General features: G+C 41.4%; 1 protein-coding gene across 1 annotated transcript; it reads left to right on the top strand.

Moving 5' to 3' along the window:
• The first annotated feature begins 457 nt into the window (after nt 1-457).
• On the top strand, nt 458-18,800 carry LOC118229306 (synapse differentiation-inducing gene protein 1-like). The gene is made up of 4 exons (XM_035421162.1): nt 458-1,412; nt 9,712-10,237; nt 15,825-15,962; nt 18,582-18,800. The coding sequence occupies exons 2-4, from the start codon at nt 9,812-9,814 to the stop codon at nt 18,738-18,740; spliced, it is 723 nt and encodes a 240-aa protein (XP_035277053.1). The 5' UTR covers nt 458-1,412; nt 9,712-9,811; the 3' UTR covers nt 18,741-18,800.
• The last annotated feature ends 294 nt before the right edge of the window (nt 18,801-19,094 follow it).

Raw genomic sequence — 19,094 nt, 5'->3', positions numbered from 1 at the left:
TACCGTCAACAACAGCCATTGACCAAATGTCAAAAACCAAAAAAAAAAATGTAAGACGGGGGACTCGCGGTCTACTGTTATTAAATACTAAGTTAATCTTGCAAACGGAATCTTGAATCATGCTGTATTTATCAAAAGTCTTACTCGTTTCACATCTCGCGTCAACGTGGATTCTGGAACAGGCTCTCAATTAGCTGCAATTAAGGTGCACAACCTTATTTAATGCAGCTGTCGCATTTCAGCGAAACAGAAAACCGCGCCGTTGAGCGCTCTGATTATTTTTTGTCACAACCGGCTGAGAGGAAAACAGAAAATTACAAACTCTCGTTGAGACGGAAGTCGAAAGAGAGCAGTTATTGATCTATTGAGGGACGAGACTGTATTGCCATGATGGCAAAGTATTGTCGCCAAACTTGCGTGTGAGATAGACACTCCCAAAGAGATCCACAAGTCCGTCGCATACTCGCTATCGAGTTTAAAATAAAATAACAGGCCAAATTCATACTGAGTGAATGTCGATGTTGGTTACAGGTCTTATGTGATTTACGACACATTCCTGTGTAATTCAAAATTAGATATAGACCAATGCGAAAACAAATGTTGCTGTATCTCATTTTTATTGGAGCGCAACGGCGCGCGTATGAAAATATGGGTAGGTATTGCCAATGCCTAGTGGACAAGTGACGCATTGAATAAAAGAGAACGTGAACGCGAGCAGGGACAGTTTTTTATTATAACAACCAAGACGATGGTTTAGTCCTTCTACAAGCTCTCATTTCTTAGATATTAGAAAATATATTGTATTACCAAACTTCAAGATCCTTGTATAATTATGGACGAATATATGGATGTATAGCTACAAACTGGGCAGTCATTCCTGTTGTAACGCAATATATCTACGTATAGTCTTACTTTTAAAATCGGAATTTAAACTCCGTGTACTCCTAAACAGACATAAAGCACATTATTAATAAATGAGGATTAAAAGTCGTCATCTGAGGAAGTATCACATTCTTGCGCATATCCTTTGAGGAACGCTAACTTTTAAGTAGATTCTCAAATCTTTTCGTCCGGCGATTAGGCGGCGGTCAATTCTAACTGTAATACCAGTCAGGCAGAAACCGTTCTTCTAGCTCAGAGTGACAGGCTTCGAAATGAACCTATAACAATTCAGAATTTTGCCTTATTCAAATGCTGGAAATCCATCAAACCACCGGATTTTCAAACAGAGAAATGTTTCATAAGGACATCGCAAGCCTGGGCGCGCTGCTTATATGCAGCTTACTTCTGACAGTTCAGTGATATTTAGTCATAAGAAACACTCACACTTTTCAATGGAATGTAATGATGCTCAGAATATCGAATGGGGATGCTTTCCAACAAATGACGTTTGGGCTTTCTGAAAACAGCAGGTAAGACGATAGTTATTTAATTCATCTGTTCTGGTGCGCTTAAATAGGATTATATATGTGTGTGTCTGTGTGCGTGTCCTTTCATAATAATCATACGTTAACTTTGTGTGAAGTCATACATGTTACAGCCTTTATCTTGCAATATGATTGCATTTGCTCCGGGGTCAAGGCAAATCAGTTGATGTCTTTATTACTGTTTTGGCATGTCCTTATAACTCATATAAGGACAGTTTGAGTAAAAATGAAATAATATTGATAAATTGCAATAACATATATATGTGTGCTTGCTTGCTATAACGTCATTCAGATAGTCTCAACACAGTGTAATAGTACCGTGATGTGCTACTGTACGATGCTGTCTACTTGCGACCGTGATAATATATAGCCTATGTAGTGTAGATTATAGAGAAACTAAAACGTCTTATAACGAGGATAACTATGTGCACACTGCTGGTGCTAGCGGTTATACCACTAATGGTAAACGAACTTGTATTTACCCTATTTGAGACGTTTCGATGTTTTATAGGTTGACTGGCAAATAAAACTTAGGAAGTATGTATTCTGGATAGAATGGAATCCCATTATTTACTAAGCTCATTTCTAATATAGTGTAGAAATAAGTACAGTGATGGTACAGTACATAGGCTACATTTATAATATAGCTACCTATCACTATCACAAATGTAAACGTGCGCATCCCTTGCTAGCGCAAGGTCCTTTGCTTTGTGTTAGGGGGCCCTCCCGATGGTTCGACTAATCATCTAAGCCCGAAGATTTTGTCATAGTGGCCCTGTAATTAATCATGATGCTCTCTCTCTCTCTCTCTCTCTCTCTTTCTCAATTTGCATAATTAGCACAACAACCACAGTTGGTTTGCCCACATTGGCCCTGTATTTAATTATTCTAAAAACTGAAGTATGACTTATGTTTTGTTAGTAATGTCCTGAAAATAATTATGAAATCAACAGAGTAACTTTCATATGATTGGATGAGCTTTAGTCAGATTGCTCTGCTCTCCCTGTGCTCTGGTGACACACATTTTAGGTTTCATTTGTATTAAAAAATTTTAATTAATATTTAAGTGTCTTACTCAAGATGGCAACAGATGTATTTCTGCCCAGTATTCTAAGACCGCACCTCCAGGTGCCAGAGACCTTTGCAGTACCCACTACTTTGCAGCTACATTGTGACACAGCTGACTGAAGACAGAAGGGTATCGGTTCAATAGCTGAAGACTAATCAGTTAATATGGACAAAAGCGAACACATTTTGCACAACTGCAGGAAGATACTTCACAAGCCCATTCTGATATACATGGCTGCTTTTGTTTTATGCATGTTTAATCTGTTTCTGTTTCTTTGCAATGAAATATTAAAATTAATTTGTTTTCCATTAAGGTGTCATTATCATTGTAACCTCCGCATTAATGCTGTGCACATTTATATTTTGACTTGTGAGAAGTATTGTAAATGCTTGTGTAAATGCTTATGAGAAATTTTAAACGATATTACATTTCGGTTGTATTCATTTCGATCATGCTTTTCTCCGGAATGATATACATTATAAGATGTATGATGTTGCATACTGAGTGCATGCAGAGTTTCTGTAGACAGTAAAGAGTTTGCATTAGAGATTGTGAAACCAGCTCCTTCCATTGTAAACTGGAGGCGTTGTGAGGTCTGTTCTGCAAACAGGCCTACTTTACCGAATACTAATGCTGTACTAAATGAAAAAGCTTTGCTGAAATCAAATGCTTTACAGAACACAAAGACTTCACTGAACTCAAATGCTTCACTGAACTTAAAAACTAATGAATGCTTCTGTCACTGTTATCTATTCCAGTAGTGATCAAATATTTTTTAGACTGAAGAATCATTTGTGGCAGTTTTATGAACTTGCGCTGTTTGAAGTAATACTAATAATCTTCATTGATATAGCACCCTAATGCAAAAAGCATCCCAAAGTGCTTTACACAACCATGGAAAACAGATTTTAAAAATTTTAATAATAATAACAACAATAATCACAAATAAAAGCTGTTTCAATACATTAAAAAAGAAAAAGAATATTTAAAATTAGGGTTTTTCAAAATCCAGAGATAATTTAGGGACAAATTAATCATGGACATTAAAAGGACAGTGGATAAAAATGAATAAAAATGGCAAAACAATCAATTTCTCAAATCCTCCTAAAAAGAAAACAACTCACTTGCTTTTAAACTGCCCTTGTGTTGGTACCTCCCTAATGTCTAATAGCAGGGTGTTGCATTTTTCAGGGGCATAAAAACTAAAAATGTGTCCCCAGTTAACATGAAGAACACTATGCTGGTTGGAATTGAATGACCTAAGGCTGTGTTATTGCTCATAACTGTGGAGTATATAAGATATATGGTGATGCTGAGCCCATCAATGCTTTAAAACCAATTAAATGACCTAAAATCATTTATAAAACACATGTGTAGCTAATTCAGAAATCATCATCTTGTCTGACCGCAACAGCTGTTTCCAGCGGAAGTTCCAATGCTGAACTTCAGTTCCAACTCGGTGTTACGGTCAGATAAGACCAAACTTGGGGCTGCTGGGTGGCTCACTCAGTTAAGATACAGTACCATTCTGTGATGCATGGATGAGCCCCTTATATTAAATCCTGACTGTGCCAGTGCCAACTGTGGCGATTGCATTACCCATGGCATGGGAGGGGTTCAGTCGGTTAGGAGTCTGTGTTCCATCCCTGTCTAGTGACCCCTGCTGGTCAACCGGGGCACCCGTGGACTGCAAGCCAAAGCCGCATATGAAAGGACTTCCTCTGCCTCCACTCTGTGTGAACTTAGCTGTGGGCTGCGATGTAAAATGGCCGGACTGGTTACGCCTCGTGTTTTTGGAGGAGAACCGCGGATGTCTTTAAGTCTCATCAGCGGTGAAGGATTTTGGCTGTGGTGGCAAATAGCTAATCGGACATTCCAAATTATGGTAGGAATCGGGACATGTTCAGGCCTACGTTGGGTGCCAATATCTTTAAATTAAAAAAAAAAGATGAGATCAAGATTTAGCTTTTTGACCACCCGTACCAATGGTGGCATCAGAAGAGGAATGGACTGTGTTCACCAATCTCATAAAACATGTAGAAGACAGCTCAGTAATGTTGTGATGGAAGATGGCTCAAAGTACCCAAATCAGTGTAGGGAATAATTGTAACATTTCTTTTCGAAGAAAATATTATTTGTTTAACAAAATATTTTTCTCTGGGCAACTGTATTAGCGCAAAATAATAACTTGTAGCTGCTCACATGTTTTTATATGTAATATAGTACACTACCTGTGTTGTTTTATTTTGAACAGTCTTCATTGCTCATTTTTATCAAGGATGTGAATAATTTAGTGAGCACTGAATATTTAGGACTCTTGGGAGCAAGTTTATGAATCTGGTTTTATAGCATTTGGAGGCTTGCATCTGTGTTGTATGTTGGGTAATACTGCAGTGTTTCATATGGATAGTTTAGTATTTTTATGGATCTTATTTCATTGCATAGATGGTGTAAGATCTACGGTGGAATCCATAAAAGGATTCTGATGGTTTCGCACCCTTTAAACCTTCGCAAGTACCAGAAAATATTATTATGCAGATTTCACATAGAATCGAAGTGGGTGGAAAGCACACGCAACTGCATTGCCAGGGAAACTGTGACATAGTGCACCATCTGGGTCATGTGCATGTAAATTGTGTTATCTTCATACATTTGAGTGCCAAAATAATTCATTTTGATACCAAATCGCAAGACTCAATACAGGGCATGCCTGATCTACAACGGTAATCACAAGTTACCACTTGCAATGAGCATGGATCTTCTAAGATAAAATGAGATCTAGCAATGAGGCAGCACAGTCCATTTTACAGTCATGCAGTGTGTATACCTGTCAGTGACCATGGCATGACCTCATGGTTGCAAGAGAAAGACTGCACTAACAGGTTAGGCAGTGGGTATTACATGCAAGGATATCCCTGTTTGTGTTAACAGGGACATAAATTATTTGTCATTACAGGCATCCTAGAATTGCTTGATGACAAAGACGACATTAAACTTGCATCTTGTAGTTTTAAGTAGGCTATTTAATTGAAGACAAATATTTAGGCACCTGCAATAACTACGTTACTTTGACAAAAATTATGGAAGGGTTGAATTTTGTGAACTGAGATACAGAGATCTTCCAATATATACAGAAGAGGTCCTTTTGCTATTCGTTCAAGCAAATTTCATTTGTGTGTCACATTAAAATGAATCCCTAATAAAATGACAGGTCAGTTTGCAGTTAATGTTATTGAATCAGCTTTTGCTCAACTTCAGAAAGAGGTAAGAGGAAATCAGCCTCTTACTTTGTAGAACTCTGCCATTTTGGAGTTAAAAATAATTCTGCTGTAACTGATGCAGCAGAGAATATTAAACATGACAAGATCAAACAAGATTTTGGCATGACCCAAAAATTCACTGTAAAATATTTTATGAAGGCTGTCGTGTTGTTTTGTTACTAAAAATGAGACACATTATTGTACCTGTTAACTGCGCTCGATAGCTATTTGGGTGTGGATGTGCGGCTGCTTGATTTCCATCAATAATACTTGAGGGAATCCATTGTTAGTGCGGAATGAAGTGTTCACAGCTGTAAATGCACTAAGTCACACAAACTGCCCATATTTTTCATGCTGTCATCTGGTCTACTAGTGAATCTCTTTGTGCTGTTAATGTTGTTTGCATGTGGGGAAATGTTTTAATTGCGTTACATTGCATTCATTTAGCAAATGCTCTCATCCAAAGGGATAAGAAGTTTAATTTATTCACTGAAAATGCTTATTTTAGCACAAACATTAATTATTTATATGTTTATATATATATATATATATATATATATATATATGGGTTCAAGGATTCCTACTGTATGCTGTAGTAACAGTAGTGATTTTATGAAAACCTGTTTTAATGCAGCTAGAATCTGTACAGATAAAGCATTAACAAGGCACCACCTTTGTGATTAAGACATTCCACCTGAGCCCTGCCTGAGTACAGGCATTATTTATCATTTCTCAGAAAGCTGTCCCGCCATCCTGCCCCACATTCCCCCTGTGTCCCTCCTTCACAGACAACGGGCACTTTCTGCCAGGCCTGAATGGAAACTGTAAACAGGGCAAGGAGAAAATAAAGATGGCAGATAAGACGCATTGGTATTCAGCAGCGTTTCGAGCGGATAGCCACGGACCACATCTGATAATGCTCAGATTCGCTTTCCCATTTGTTTCGGGGGTGAGGGGTCACTGTCGGATGGGCAGCCAACTTACTGCGCAGGTTTGGAGGGTCTGTCGCAGGAGTGTCTGGCTGTACATGCTCACAAAGTCCCACTCAAACACACTCACAGGTGTAGTGCACTTGCCTGCACCCCAGCACTAATGGGTGTAATGTACTGTACCTGTTTGTAGCTCAGAATTGTTATACTCACAGGTGTATAGTGTGTAGCTCAGTCACTCGGAGGCAAAACAGTCTATGTTCCAGAGTACTATGTACTTTTCCCATATACAGTACTATCCATGTATGGTGTACAGAACTATGCACACATACACTCCCATTATTGAAAAAACAGTCTTAAGAAAATGATGCTTTGAAACATAATTGGATTTAATGTTTCTCACTACCCTTCAGACAAAAAAAGATTGTTTGGATATTCAATTACCAGATCTACTCAACATGTAAAGCAACAGCATCCAAGTAATCTGATTTATTGCCTAACAATAACATATCCTCTCAAAGTGCACTGTTTTTTGTTGGAGCTAAATTCATTTTCTTCTTCTTGGACGTTTACATTTAATTTGTTGAAATGTCTGACATTGAGAAGCAATTGGCTTGGATTCAAATTGATTCAAACTAATACAAGTTCACCTTAGTCTTGTCAAGCCTAGCAGTAGGAATCTAGGAAACGTGTTAAAATGAATTAAAATGTCAATTACAGAGACAGGTCCATCAACCGAAGGAGGGATATAAGCAGTATTCTAAGATAGTTAGACGTACCTTTTTCACACAGAGCGTTACTCTTTTATGAAATAGCTTACAGGACTCGTAGCAGAAGTAGAGAGACTTGCTTTGCTCAAAACCTGGCATCACACATTGCTCAATGCAGTTCAGCAAGCAGAATGCAGATGGGTTGAATGGGCTGTTCCCATCATCAAACATTCTTCTGTTCTTACTTTTCTCAAACAGGCTAATGACAAATGGCAAAACCATTTGTTGTAGGATCAGTCTTCCTGCCTCCTACGTGAAGTGAAATCCCTCGACGGTTTCTCTTTTCGCAGTTCTAGAATGACTCTCTGGGATCGTAAGAGCTTTATTTATTTTACGACCCCGCCCGAAACGCCTCTCGGCGTCCGGTTTTATGTTTTAAATGATTAGATTTTGACAGAGCCGCGTCTCTCAATCAGCCCGCATCGCTGTTCCACGACAGATGGGCGCAGAGCGGAGACACAAGGCCGGCACAATGGAGCTGAACTAATCCACTGGGAAAACCGAGCGCGCTGCTCCGCATTCAGTATTTTACCCCAGATATCTGCTTTGGGCTGTTTATGTGAATATCAGCGCTCAACCAAACCTCTGTGGAAAAGACAGACAGCCTCTGTGCTGCTAGTGGTTGGGAGGGACTTCCTGCTGCAGCTGGTCAGGTGGTCCTGGGGTGGCACCCTCATATTATGCAAGGGTAGCATTGATGCAACCTACACATAGCCTAGGCCTTCAGGGGGACTGACCTGGTTTGAGTATAACTATGGAACTATAGGCCTCTCTGTGGAGTTTGCATGTTCTCCCCGTGTCCGCGTGGGTTTCCTCCGGGTACTCCGGTTTCCTCCCACAGTCAGAAGACATGCAGTTAGGCTAATTGGAGATTCTAAATTGCCCGTAGGTATCAGTGTGTGAGTGAATGGTGCGTGTGCCCCGCGGCCAGAGTGTAATCCTGCCTCTCTCCCAATGCACGCTGGGATACGCTCCAGCACCCCCTGTGACTCTGCCCAGAATAAGTGGGTATAGAAAATGAATGTATGGATAGAACTGAGAGTTACAATAAAAATTGACTTTGTCAAGGGAATTAATCAAAATGTAAGAATTTTTTGCAAATTCAAGTCTTATGAAAAGGCAAATAATTGCATATTTATTCACATAAAATATTAATAAATATGCAATTTATTTTAAATAGCTGTGAAACACAGTTGGACAAACTTGCATCTTCAAACAAATGTACATATTATGTTGTGTGTGCCAGCTTGTTCCAAACCAATAAAAACTTTGCAGGTAAATAAAAAATAACAACCAACCAAAGTAGTTACTTAAAACCCTTACCATTTTACCTGTTTGTTCTCACTGTGAGCTAACAAGGCAGAGGTTGGAAAGAGTTCAGACAAGCTGTACTTTCATGGCTGAATATCCCAAAAAAATATGAAGAATTGCCACAGGGGTATCTGTGTTGGCATGCATGAGTAAGCCTGCGATAACCAAGTCTGGCCAACCAGTGTTTCAGGATAAATGTGGATTATGCCAATCAGATATCAAGTTGTAGTAGTGCCAATTTATTTAGTTTTCTTTTGCCATTGCAGAAGACCAAACACTGCTTAAGGTGAAGCTGAGAGCTTTTCTAGTACTGCCTGTGGTATGTCGAAAGCATTTAATTATGTTGTCTGTGTTGCCTGTTGACCAAACAGCCTGAGATGTCTGTTCTCGGACAAGCAGACCGAGGTATAATCTTGTCTCCGGTTGCTGTGGTCTGTACCTGACAGATTGTGCGATTAGCTAGATGGGAGAGGCACAAGAAGTCTGAATACCAAAGACGTGAGTGTTAAAGGAAACTTTCTGGGAATAAATACCAAAAAAATGTCAGGCAAAAATTGTTAGCATTGAAATATTTAAGAGTGCTGTCAAAACGGATCAACGCAACAGACGCATTTTAATATTTAATGTTTTCAAAAGTTGTCCGTGACTACCAAAGCTTCACTGTGATTGAGGCAAGGCAGTATAGTGTGATCTCTGAAGACTGCCTTCAAACAGTCAAACAGCTGTGAAATCTATTTCCACGTGCGTGAGTTTTATTCAGCTCTTAAATTCCTGTTCCATGCGAGTGGGTTTTATGCAGCACTGAAACGTTGGTTCCACCTGAGCGGTAGGTCTTCAGTAATTAAATTGTAGTTATATGGGTAGAGATTGTGTTCAGTACTGAAATGCTAATTCCATGTGAATTGATTGTATCCAGTAGTTAACATTCTTCTCTTGTCTCCCCAGCTCCTGGCCTGTTGAACATCAGCAACGTCATCAGTAACCTGTTCGCTGCCTGTAATCTCGCTCCTCATTGGTCATTGTGGCAGTAAGACTCACTTCAACCATGGAGAGCCTGTGCGAGCTGCAGAACCCACTCTTGGACAAGACCAATAAGCACATGGTCGGTGATGACTATGGTTACCAGGGCGACTTCCCAGCCAACCCGTGTCAGGAGAACATTATCAGCTACTTTGTGACTGGTGGGGGCGGTGGCCAGGCCAAGGCCCACCAGCTGCTGGATGCCACATCGCTGCACCTGGCTGTGGAGGCCTTCTATAGGCCCAACTTCATCCTGTGCAAGGACAGTGCCCTTGCCAAAAGCAAGGACTGCAAGGGGGAGAACTGCGAGACCACCTTCACGGAGGACAAGGAGGTTGAACCCGAAGCCCCCAGCACGGAGGACCCACAGGCCAAGCTTCTGGGGGAGAAGGAGGTGAAGATCCAGACCGTTTCATATGATGTGGAGGAGGAGGAGTACATGGAGTATGAGGTGAGGGCTGTGGAAAGTTGGGAGTGGGTTGCAAGCACGCTTGAGAAGAGCAGCTTTGCTTTAGATTTGTCCAACTCAGTTCATGAAAGTAGAGCATGCTGGGAGTTTTACATGGATTTGCACATGGATTTCCTTTGGGCTGTTGGGTTGCCTATCTTGCTGAGGCATATGGAATGGTTGGGTGACCAAGCATCATCACACACCGGGACCGTCCTCCTTGTTGTGTTGATACCTGCAGTGCATTAAGGGTACTCTTCTAATCTAGTGACTCATTAGCCCAGCAGTGTGAAAAGCAGAGGTAGCTGACCGCATGCGTTTTGTAGGGGGAGTATTTTGTTTACAAAAATAAGTATTCTACAATGGGAGAGAAGCATTTTTAAAATGTATAAATATTTTTCTTCTGGGAGAAAATGATCGTGGGCACAATTATTAAAAGCAATTTGCATTTGTAGAAGAAGTAGGAAACCATACTGCGAGAATCAAGCAAGATGTATTAACGTTTATGTAAATTGTGTTTTTTCTGTAACGCGTGTAACGGTTTTGCATGCAGATTAGAAAGAGGATCACGGAGTCCCACAGGGGCAGAGGATGGGTGAATATTAACTTCAGACTGCCCCTGATAATGCAAATACACCCCTGCTCTCCAGCTAATTAAAATGTAGCTTTCCCACTTACATTCCGGCGCTGTCTGATTTGAACAAATTCCAGCCAGTTGGCAGTTCCCCTAAATTGCTGACTGCTTTTATCTTCAGAAGTATTCGGTGTACGTGCATGTACGAGTCATCAAACAAAAGGTAGGATTTCGAGTAAGTCGATGGATTGAAGTTGTCTTTGGTTTTCCTCACAGGGATATGTGAGCTTCTTCTGTCTAAAGCAGTGAAGTTTGTTTCTTGTGTGTGTGTGTGTGTGTGTGTGTTTTTCAAATTCCCTCTGCTGACATTTGTCAGACTGTAATTTTGTATCTGTAACATGTGTGAATCCAACTTTTGTACTAAATGAATTAGTTCCTGAATCTGATCTGCAGGGATCGCACCACCCCCTACCCTTCCTTTTAAGCAGTGATTGCATGTTAGGCCTGGGTCCTCCACAGAGGCTGCAGGCTATTTTAAATGAAAAACCTGATATAAAATGTCCATGTTTCGTCACCGAACTGTATCTCCTGGCCAGACAAGCTGCTTTAAAATAATCAAAATCAGAAAAGGATCGATCTCTGTCAGTTACATTACCAGAATACAGCGCATGATAGCGTCACTGGAATCCAGTTTTGGCATTTCAGTGTTGAGAAGTTGTGGGAGAATTTGAAAGAAAAGGAGAGGAGCTGCACTTTTCTCCAATAATTTAACAGGGAGGATCTCATTAAAGCTCCTCTGTGTTGGCTGTGTAGGACTACATATTAGAGTGATTTAAATGCATGATACTCTTCAGTGAGTAATGACCATCATTATAATTATTTTAACTATGATAAATGGCATTCATGCGTTTCTTCTCTGCGGTGTATTATGCGAGTGATAATGGTTGTAATCGTGATGATTATAATTATCGTCTTTGAATATTCTCCTATAACATCAGACATCCCACAACCGCTTTTTAATTTTATTGTTCGGTTTTACTCGGTAACAGTGTCCTTGTGATGCAGTTCGGTGAAGTAATGAAATGTTGGAGTGACAGGAAAATTGGCAGTTGTCCTCCCCAAGCTCCCAGGGTTGGAGAGATGAATTTGTCCTTTGTCTTAAGAGACAGATTTAAGTGGTGGAAGTTTTCTAGGACTGTTACATTTTGCTGCATTCACAAACATGCCAATATGAACCCTCTTTCACAGAAATGTTGCAATATCGCTAATCTCCAGAAGGTGAGGCTTTCATACTCCCTGCAGTGAAGTACTGTAGCTCTTCTGCACTGAAGAAATTCAGTTAGCTGTCACTTGGCAGAGTAACTTAGCAACACCTGTTTAATGTATGCAGAATTTACTTTCCAATAAAGCCATTCTTACTCCACCCCTTCCACATGAACACGTGTGTCACAGTATGTAAGAGCAGTTGTATTTATATTTCTGCTTGATCTGTTTGCAGATCAATAGACCTTCTTGATTGATCAGACAGAAACTGTCAGAAAATCTGTAGCGTCCACATTCTGTGAATCTGAAAATACTCAGGTAGAGCTTCAAAGCTGTGGAGCAGTTAGGTGAGCAGTACGGCAGGTGTTACAGAATTGCGGTCACCTGTTCTGCACCTCTCTTATTGGCCGGTTCTTTCACATACCTTCAATTTAGTGTCTGGAAAGACCCAAGAAAGCTTAAATCTTTTGTCACAAATGGTTAAAATTATTGTCAGATTTTGTATAGGGCAAGAGAGATAGAAAAATCTGATTGCTTCAGATTTCCTTATTATTATTATCAGTAGTAGTAGTAGTTGTAGTAGTAGTAGTCGTAGTAGTAATTGTAGTAGTAGTATTAGTAGTAGTAGTAGTAGCAGCAGTAGTAGTAGTAGTGTAACTCTTCACCATAAGAAATGGTCATGGAGCCGCCATTTGCCAGTTATGAGTCACTCTCTACATTAATCACTGCTAACAGCGATAGGCTCTGCATTTTAAAATCTTTTATTTCAATATTAGTCAGTGATTGTGCTTTTGTGCGCTGATTCAAATCTGCCGTGAGCTGAATCATCATAAAGAATCCAGTTCCGTTGCTATCCGGTGACTTCCACAGGATCTTATGATCACAAACCATATTTGTGCAATGAACCTCATAAATCATAGCTGCCATGTTACACTTTACATTTCATCAGCACCTGACATGGATGTTATAGATTTTCGACGTAGCATGTGAGTAGCAGGCAGTCCTGGAACAGTGCTCCTGAGTGTGTAGGTTATATTCAGCACTAAAATGCTGGTTTCATGTAAGTGGGGGGTAGAGAGCTGCACTCCAGGGGGAATAAAATGATTTTTTTTTTATTGTGTCCAGCGATATCTATTCTTAGATTAGGGAAAGGGGGGGGGGGGGGGGGGGGGGGGGGGGGGGGGGGGGGGGGGGGGGTGGGGGGGGGGGGGGGGGGGGGAGTGGAAGGGATACTATAAATTGCCTGGATTATCTTCAGCGATGACCTTCCAGGTTGACCCTTACATCCACTGGATGATTATGGTGAAAAGAAGCAGCTTTTCTTGTGCCCAATGGCGGCCCCATGAGGATTACGCACTTACTTCCTGGTTGAAAACCTGCATAGATGTGTATTTTTAAAACACGCCATGTGGCTGTCAATCACAGCAGTTCATGCATAACAGAAACCCAGAGTTGGATCAGACTCAGGTATTTGGTTTTGTCATCTTGCTGTTGTGTGCATTTTTCAAAGCTTCTTTTGTGGAAAATCCTGAAGATGTTGTGCCAGGAAGGTAGTCCCCTTAAAATGTTTGAATTCGTCTAGCAGGGGCTTTTCTGCATGGTGAAACAAGCAAGGTTGTCTTCATACTGCATCCCAGGCCTTTGCACAGTCATAGTCGATCCACATTGAGGAACCTCCTACTTCTTAAACGTGCCTTGTTTGTTTTTGCTCCAGTCCCCCACAGAGCACGGCTTTGTTTCATCCACAAAGCAGTGGGGGTTGCAAATTAAGTCGCATCCGGATGAAACGTTTATACAAGCAGTGGTGTTTTCTGAAAAAAAAAAATACTCTTAAGGTGACAGTTCCTCTCCTGTAAGGGTGTCTTGGAGAATGTAGTCCAGATCTCTTAAGGTCTTTTTTGCAATGTAACTGTAATGATAACTGTAATGATTATTATAAAAATGTAATTCGAATCATCTTCAAAGACGGTCACTGCTTTCATCTGTGTTGAGAGGTGTGTACGACAATAAAGTGCTCTTTTGCGTAGTGAGCGATTTTTCGCTTATCAAAGTTAATATTTATATTTGATATTCGTTCAGCTTGTACAGCAAGTGGAGTGGAGGCCTGAACTCCACTAAAAAAGACACTGGAAGAAGGTCCAATGTTTTGATCTCTACACATTAAGGTCACAGATGAACCAGAAGTATTTCTCAATTTAAAAATATTTGACTTATCTCTCACAAGCATTGTACTGTAGCTACTTTACACCCGGCTCTGTCCACAAAGTGAAAAGTAAATTTCTGAAATAAAAATTATTTCTGGTTCATCTGTGACCTTGATTTGGAGATGAAAGGGTTTTTTTAGTTTGACATCAATGGGCAGAATAATGAGAGTATTTGTGTGGTCTTTATTTATAAATCCATGCCTCATTGGCCAGGTTAGATACCAGTAAATTATCCAGATACTAAACTGAACACACAATGAGTGCCTGTGTATTTAACCTTTGATGTGAACAACACAGAGAGAACCACATTTGTGTGGAGCTTAATTAAACTCCATGCATAATCGGAAGCTATTGATTATAGAATACCTGGAAACACAATTGTCAAATGTTTCCAAACCCATACATGCAAATTTAATGACAACTAGGGAATTTGAATAACCATTGACCTTATAAAATAAATAATAAATAGGCTTCTGTAGGCCAGTGATGGAAATGTTTGAGCAGCGTTTCATAAAAAATCAATGCTTTAGATTGTGGGAAGTGGAGTTTTTTTTTTTTGTTGACAGAACCAGAGAAGAATAGAGAGATTGGCCCTTGCAGAGCTCACCATTGAGCAGAGCTTCCCTTGGTGCCCAAGGCAATCTGGGCTTGCTGAGCTCCACTGGACAACGGATGGAAACATGCTGATCGCACCAGAGCTTAATGCATAATGGCCTCTCAGCAGTTCAGAAAGGCTGAAAAGTCGAGGAGGTTTTATTGATATTCATGTTGAGGTGAATTGTGTAACACAAAAGTAAAATAAAGTAGAATCTTTTTCACACATTCAGGCTTATTCCAGTTTTCCTATTAAGACTCACACAAACCCACAGACATATTCACACATTCACACATAAACATCGATACACACATATACAAACACACTCAAATATATACTGTACTGCATTTAACAGGTTCACCATATGTTAGAGAATGCCTCCCTGAGCATTTGTTATAAATGACCTGATCAGGGATCTGCTCAGTGGGGTGGATTTTGTATTTTGGCATATCATTCACTAAAGTGGTTGATTCTGGTTGGATTCTGAGACCCAGCCCGAAAGTACTGATTCACCCTCCAACTATTAGAATGTCAGGAAAATACTCATTATCAAAATGTGCTTTGTCCATTATATGCAAATGGCTGAGGGTGTGGTGTTTATAGATGAATGTACAGATACAGGTTTCTCATTTGGCCAAGGAAATGGGAAATGGCTGTTTCTCCACCCACACGTTCCAAATGGCTGTGGAGGTCTGATGTATTACCACAGATGACTCATTCTACCAAGTGAATGCAAAAAACAATAGAGTTATTCTGTGGAACATTGATGAATCAAAATTAAAATCTCAGAGAAATGTGTCTGTGGGCAGTGAAACAGTACCTCTACCATCTAACATCTGCCGCTGGTCCATTGACTTGCATATCTTCACTGGACCTGGTTCTGGCCCATCCTTGTTTTTGGTTCTGATATATTTCTGGCTCTGGTTCTGATGAGTTCTTGCCTTGGTGTTACAGAGTGACTGTTCCAGCGACAGCGAGAGTGAGGATAACTTCCTGATGGTTCCACCGCGAGACCACCTCGGCCTGTCCATCTTCTCCATGCTCTGTTGCTTCTGGCCCCTGGGCATCGCCGCGTTCTACTTCTCTCAGGGGGTAAGATCACTGCCCCACCGAAGGCACGCCGCTCCTGCTGACCACCCATGCTAAAGGTAGCAAAGCGGTTAGCACCTGGTCAGCCTGGTTCATTGACCATGAGGGTGAACACCTGCGCATTTAACCTATACATTCAATTATGTCTCATTCTGAAGGCATAATGTATGTATGCAGGCTTTTGTGTGATCAATCAGTTATTTATCAGTCATTATGTATTCATTGTTTATTTTTCAGTTATCAGAACTACACTGTAAACCGCTAGTGGATATATTCATATATTGTGGCTGAATATCAACTGCACTTTCAAATTGAAATTACATCTCTGGTCGCTCCCATTGTCCACTGTCCTGTCACTTTTTTCCTCCAGTCCAGTCCTAGTAATATGTTTATTGGTATGGAACAGCCCAATACCACGTGTCCAAAAACCATATGTGAACACCCAACATACAATTGAAGAGTACAATTGCGAACGATCCCACTTATAAGATGAGAGGGGCATTTCAAGTCACATGTTTTGTTTTCACATGTGAAAATTGTAGTTCACATTGTAGTCACTTTTTGTCACAAAGGCACATTTCACATGTGATTTTTTCATAAGGCAGGAAAGACAGTTATAAATAGTTTTGTCGAAAATTAAATTAAAAACAAAACAGTCGCTGGTTTAAAAAAACTAAGATTATTGCATACTGTGATTTTCTACTAAAAATGAAGGGAAAAAAGACTATAATAAGTTCATTAACATCAGTCGGCCTGACGGGAAGGGTCTAGCTGATCAAAGATTTTGTTTGATCAGCTAGATCAAAGATCATACAAATAAATATGTTTAAACATGAGACACATTCACAGCTCATTACCACAGACTTGCTGAGATGTGTGCTTCTCCGTGCTGTGACAGTAATATACAGTGATATACAGTATAATATGAGTCACTTCTGGCCACATGGGCTGTCTGTAACTAGGAGAATGTCCTTTGGTTGAGCTGACCTCCAGCTGCATACCTAGCAACCGTAATGTAGCCATGATGAATCACCTTTTTTAACCACGGCTGTTAGACTTCAAGGACTGTTAAACCACGATTTAAACATTGAAATAGGTTCATTCATACATTCAAATTCAAAGGTAGGAGTTGAATTTTATTTCCTCCTAGGAGTCACTGCAAAAGGGTTGGAGGCTGTACATCTGGCTGTGAGAATGGATTTTTAGCATATTTCCTGGATTCAGCGACGTTGGGGAAACCATGGATACAAAAAGTGTGACTCACACAGCGGATTGGGTGGTTAAGCGGGCAAGACGAAACGTTCACATTTTTTCCAAACGGCAGACGAACGGTACAGTCCGGGAGGCAGGCCTGTCGGTGCATTATTAACTGTCGGAGGGCAGCGGGAGGAAATCGATCGCGTTTCGGGGGGTTTGGAGATCGGGGCGCTGTGCCGCTGCCGCGCACGGCCTCCCGCCGAGAGAGCAGCAAGCGCACGGCGTTCGCCCAGGGCGAGCGCCCCCAAAAACAGGAGTTTTAAAAAAAGGGCCCGTTGATGCAGTAGAGCTGATGAGGCTTATGGACACAGGGGAGAGAGGGAGAGAAAACAGCCTTGAGCCCAAGATAATAGTCACATTCAATTAGTCAAATAATCTGTGTTCGTTTAATCTGACTAATGCCGCTTTCTTTTGTGGCGTAGATTAATACAGTCTGCAGCTGCGGAGCTGTCAGTTCTGACGCTCGGAGCTTGTTGGTTCTAATTAAATTCACTTTTTGATAATGCGGCGCTCAATATTAATCACGTTAGCCGCGGAGCCGGAATGAATTCCCTTCGGATCCGCATGGAGCGCATTTCCACGCCGTCTACGATAACGGTCCGAGTTGATTATGTTATAATAGAGCTAAAAGGCACATGCTCAATATTTTAAAAGTACTGAGCACGTTCTGAAACTGCGTGGGAGCAGGGCTTTGAGGCTGGAGCACATCCGCTTTCAGTTTGTAATTTAAATTTGCGCATGCAAATTCCTCACACCAAGGCTGTGTTCATTAAATATCATATTAATGGTCCAGCCATTTTGTCCGGAGGCATCACGAGTGAAATCCAAACACAGCATTATGTCAAGACTGTAGACTTCAGCAAATAGCATTGCCTATGTTCAGAACTTCGCCACTCGGTATTCCGAGCTTATATTGTATTCCACAGGGACCGGCTGCAACTTGCAGCATAATTATTCTTCTGAATCGAATAAAGGATTAATTAAATAATGAAATGGTGCGTCGCGGTGTTATTAAAGTAATTGAATCTGAGAGCTGAACCGCATTCAACGCACTTAGCCCCTGGTGCAGTGTTCTGTTCAAAGTTTGCTGCAGGCTCATTCTCAAAGCCACAATGCATTCTTTCTCTGCACACAAATTTAGCGCCACTACATGTTAGCAGCGTCACATTAGCAGCAGCACAAAACACTGATACCTCACCATCACCTTGACTGTACAGCTGTAGTTATGCAATACAGTCTCTCTCTCTCTCTCTCTCTCTCTCTTTCTCTCTCTCTCTCTTTCTATCGCTCTTTCTATCTATATATCTGTCTATCTATCTCTAATGATTGTATTCTGTTTCTTCCCTAATTCATTTGTATTTTCAGACAAGTAAAGCCATCACAAAAGGAGACTTCTCCCTGGCAAGCACCGCCTCCAAGCGGGCCCTGTTCTTGGCCGCCCTCTCCATCACCATCGGTACGGGGGTCTACGTGGGCGTGGTGGTTGCCCTCGTCGCCTACCTGTCCAAACCGGGGCACGTATAGCAGCGGGGCGCGGCCCGGCACACGGTTCGATCGGCAGGAAGTCCGTCCCCCCCCCCCCCCCCCCCCGTGTATGCCCGCCATTGTGAGTGAGACTGAGACAGAGGTTGGAGGAGGTCGGCGTTGACGACACCTCAGCGTACGGGGCTGCTTTTACCTGGACCCGCCTGTCACTCGAGCCCGTTCCGTCGCTGGCCAAAAAAAAGGCGCGGCGATTTGTTCCCCTCGTTTACTCCGACTGCGGCAAACTCCGTGGGACGCACAGCGGGGCGCGTACGCGAGCGCGAGACCAGCGCCCACTCTGTCTCGCAGGCAGCTCTTCGTTTGCATAATAAGTCCTAACCGCCACCTTCAGAC

Source organism: Anguilla anguilla, chromosome 6 (genome assembly GCF_013347855.1).
Source record: "Anguilla anguilla isolate fAngAng1 chromosome 6, fAngAng1.pri, whole genome shotgun sequence".
In the NCBI taxonomy this organism is placed as follows: Eukaryota; Metazoa; Chordata; class Actinopteri; order Anguilliformes; family Anguillidae; genus Anguilla; species Anguilla anguilla.
The sequence above is the reverse complement of the archived record's forward strand: the minus strand, read 5'-3'. Positions and strand labels throughout refer to the sequence as shown.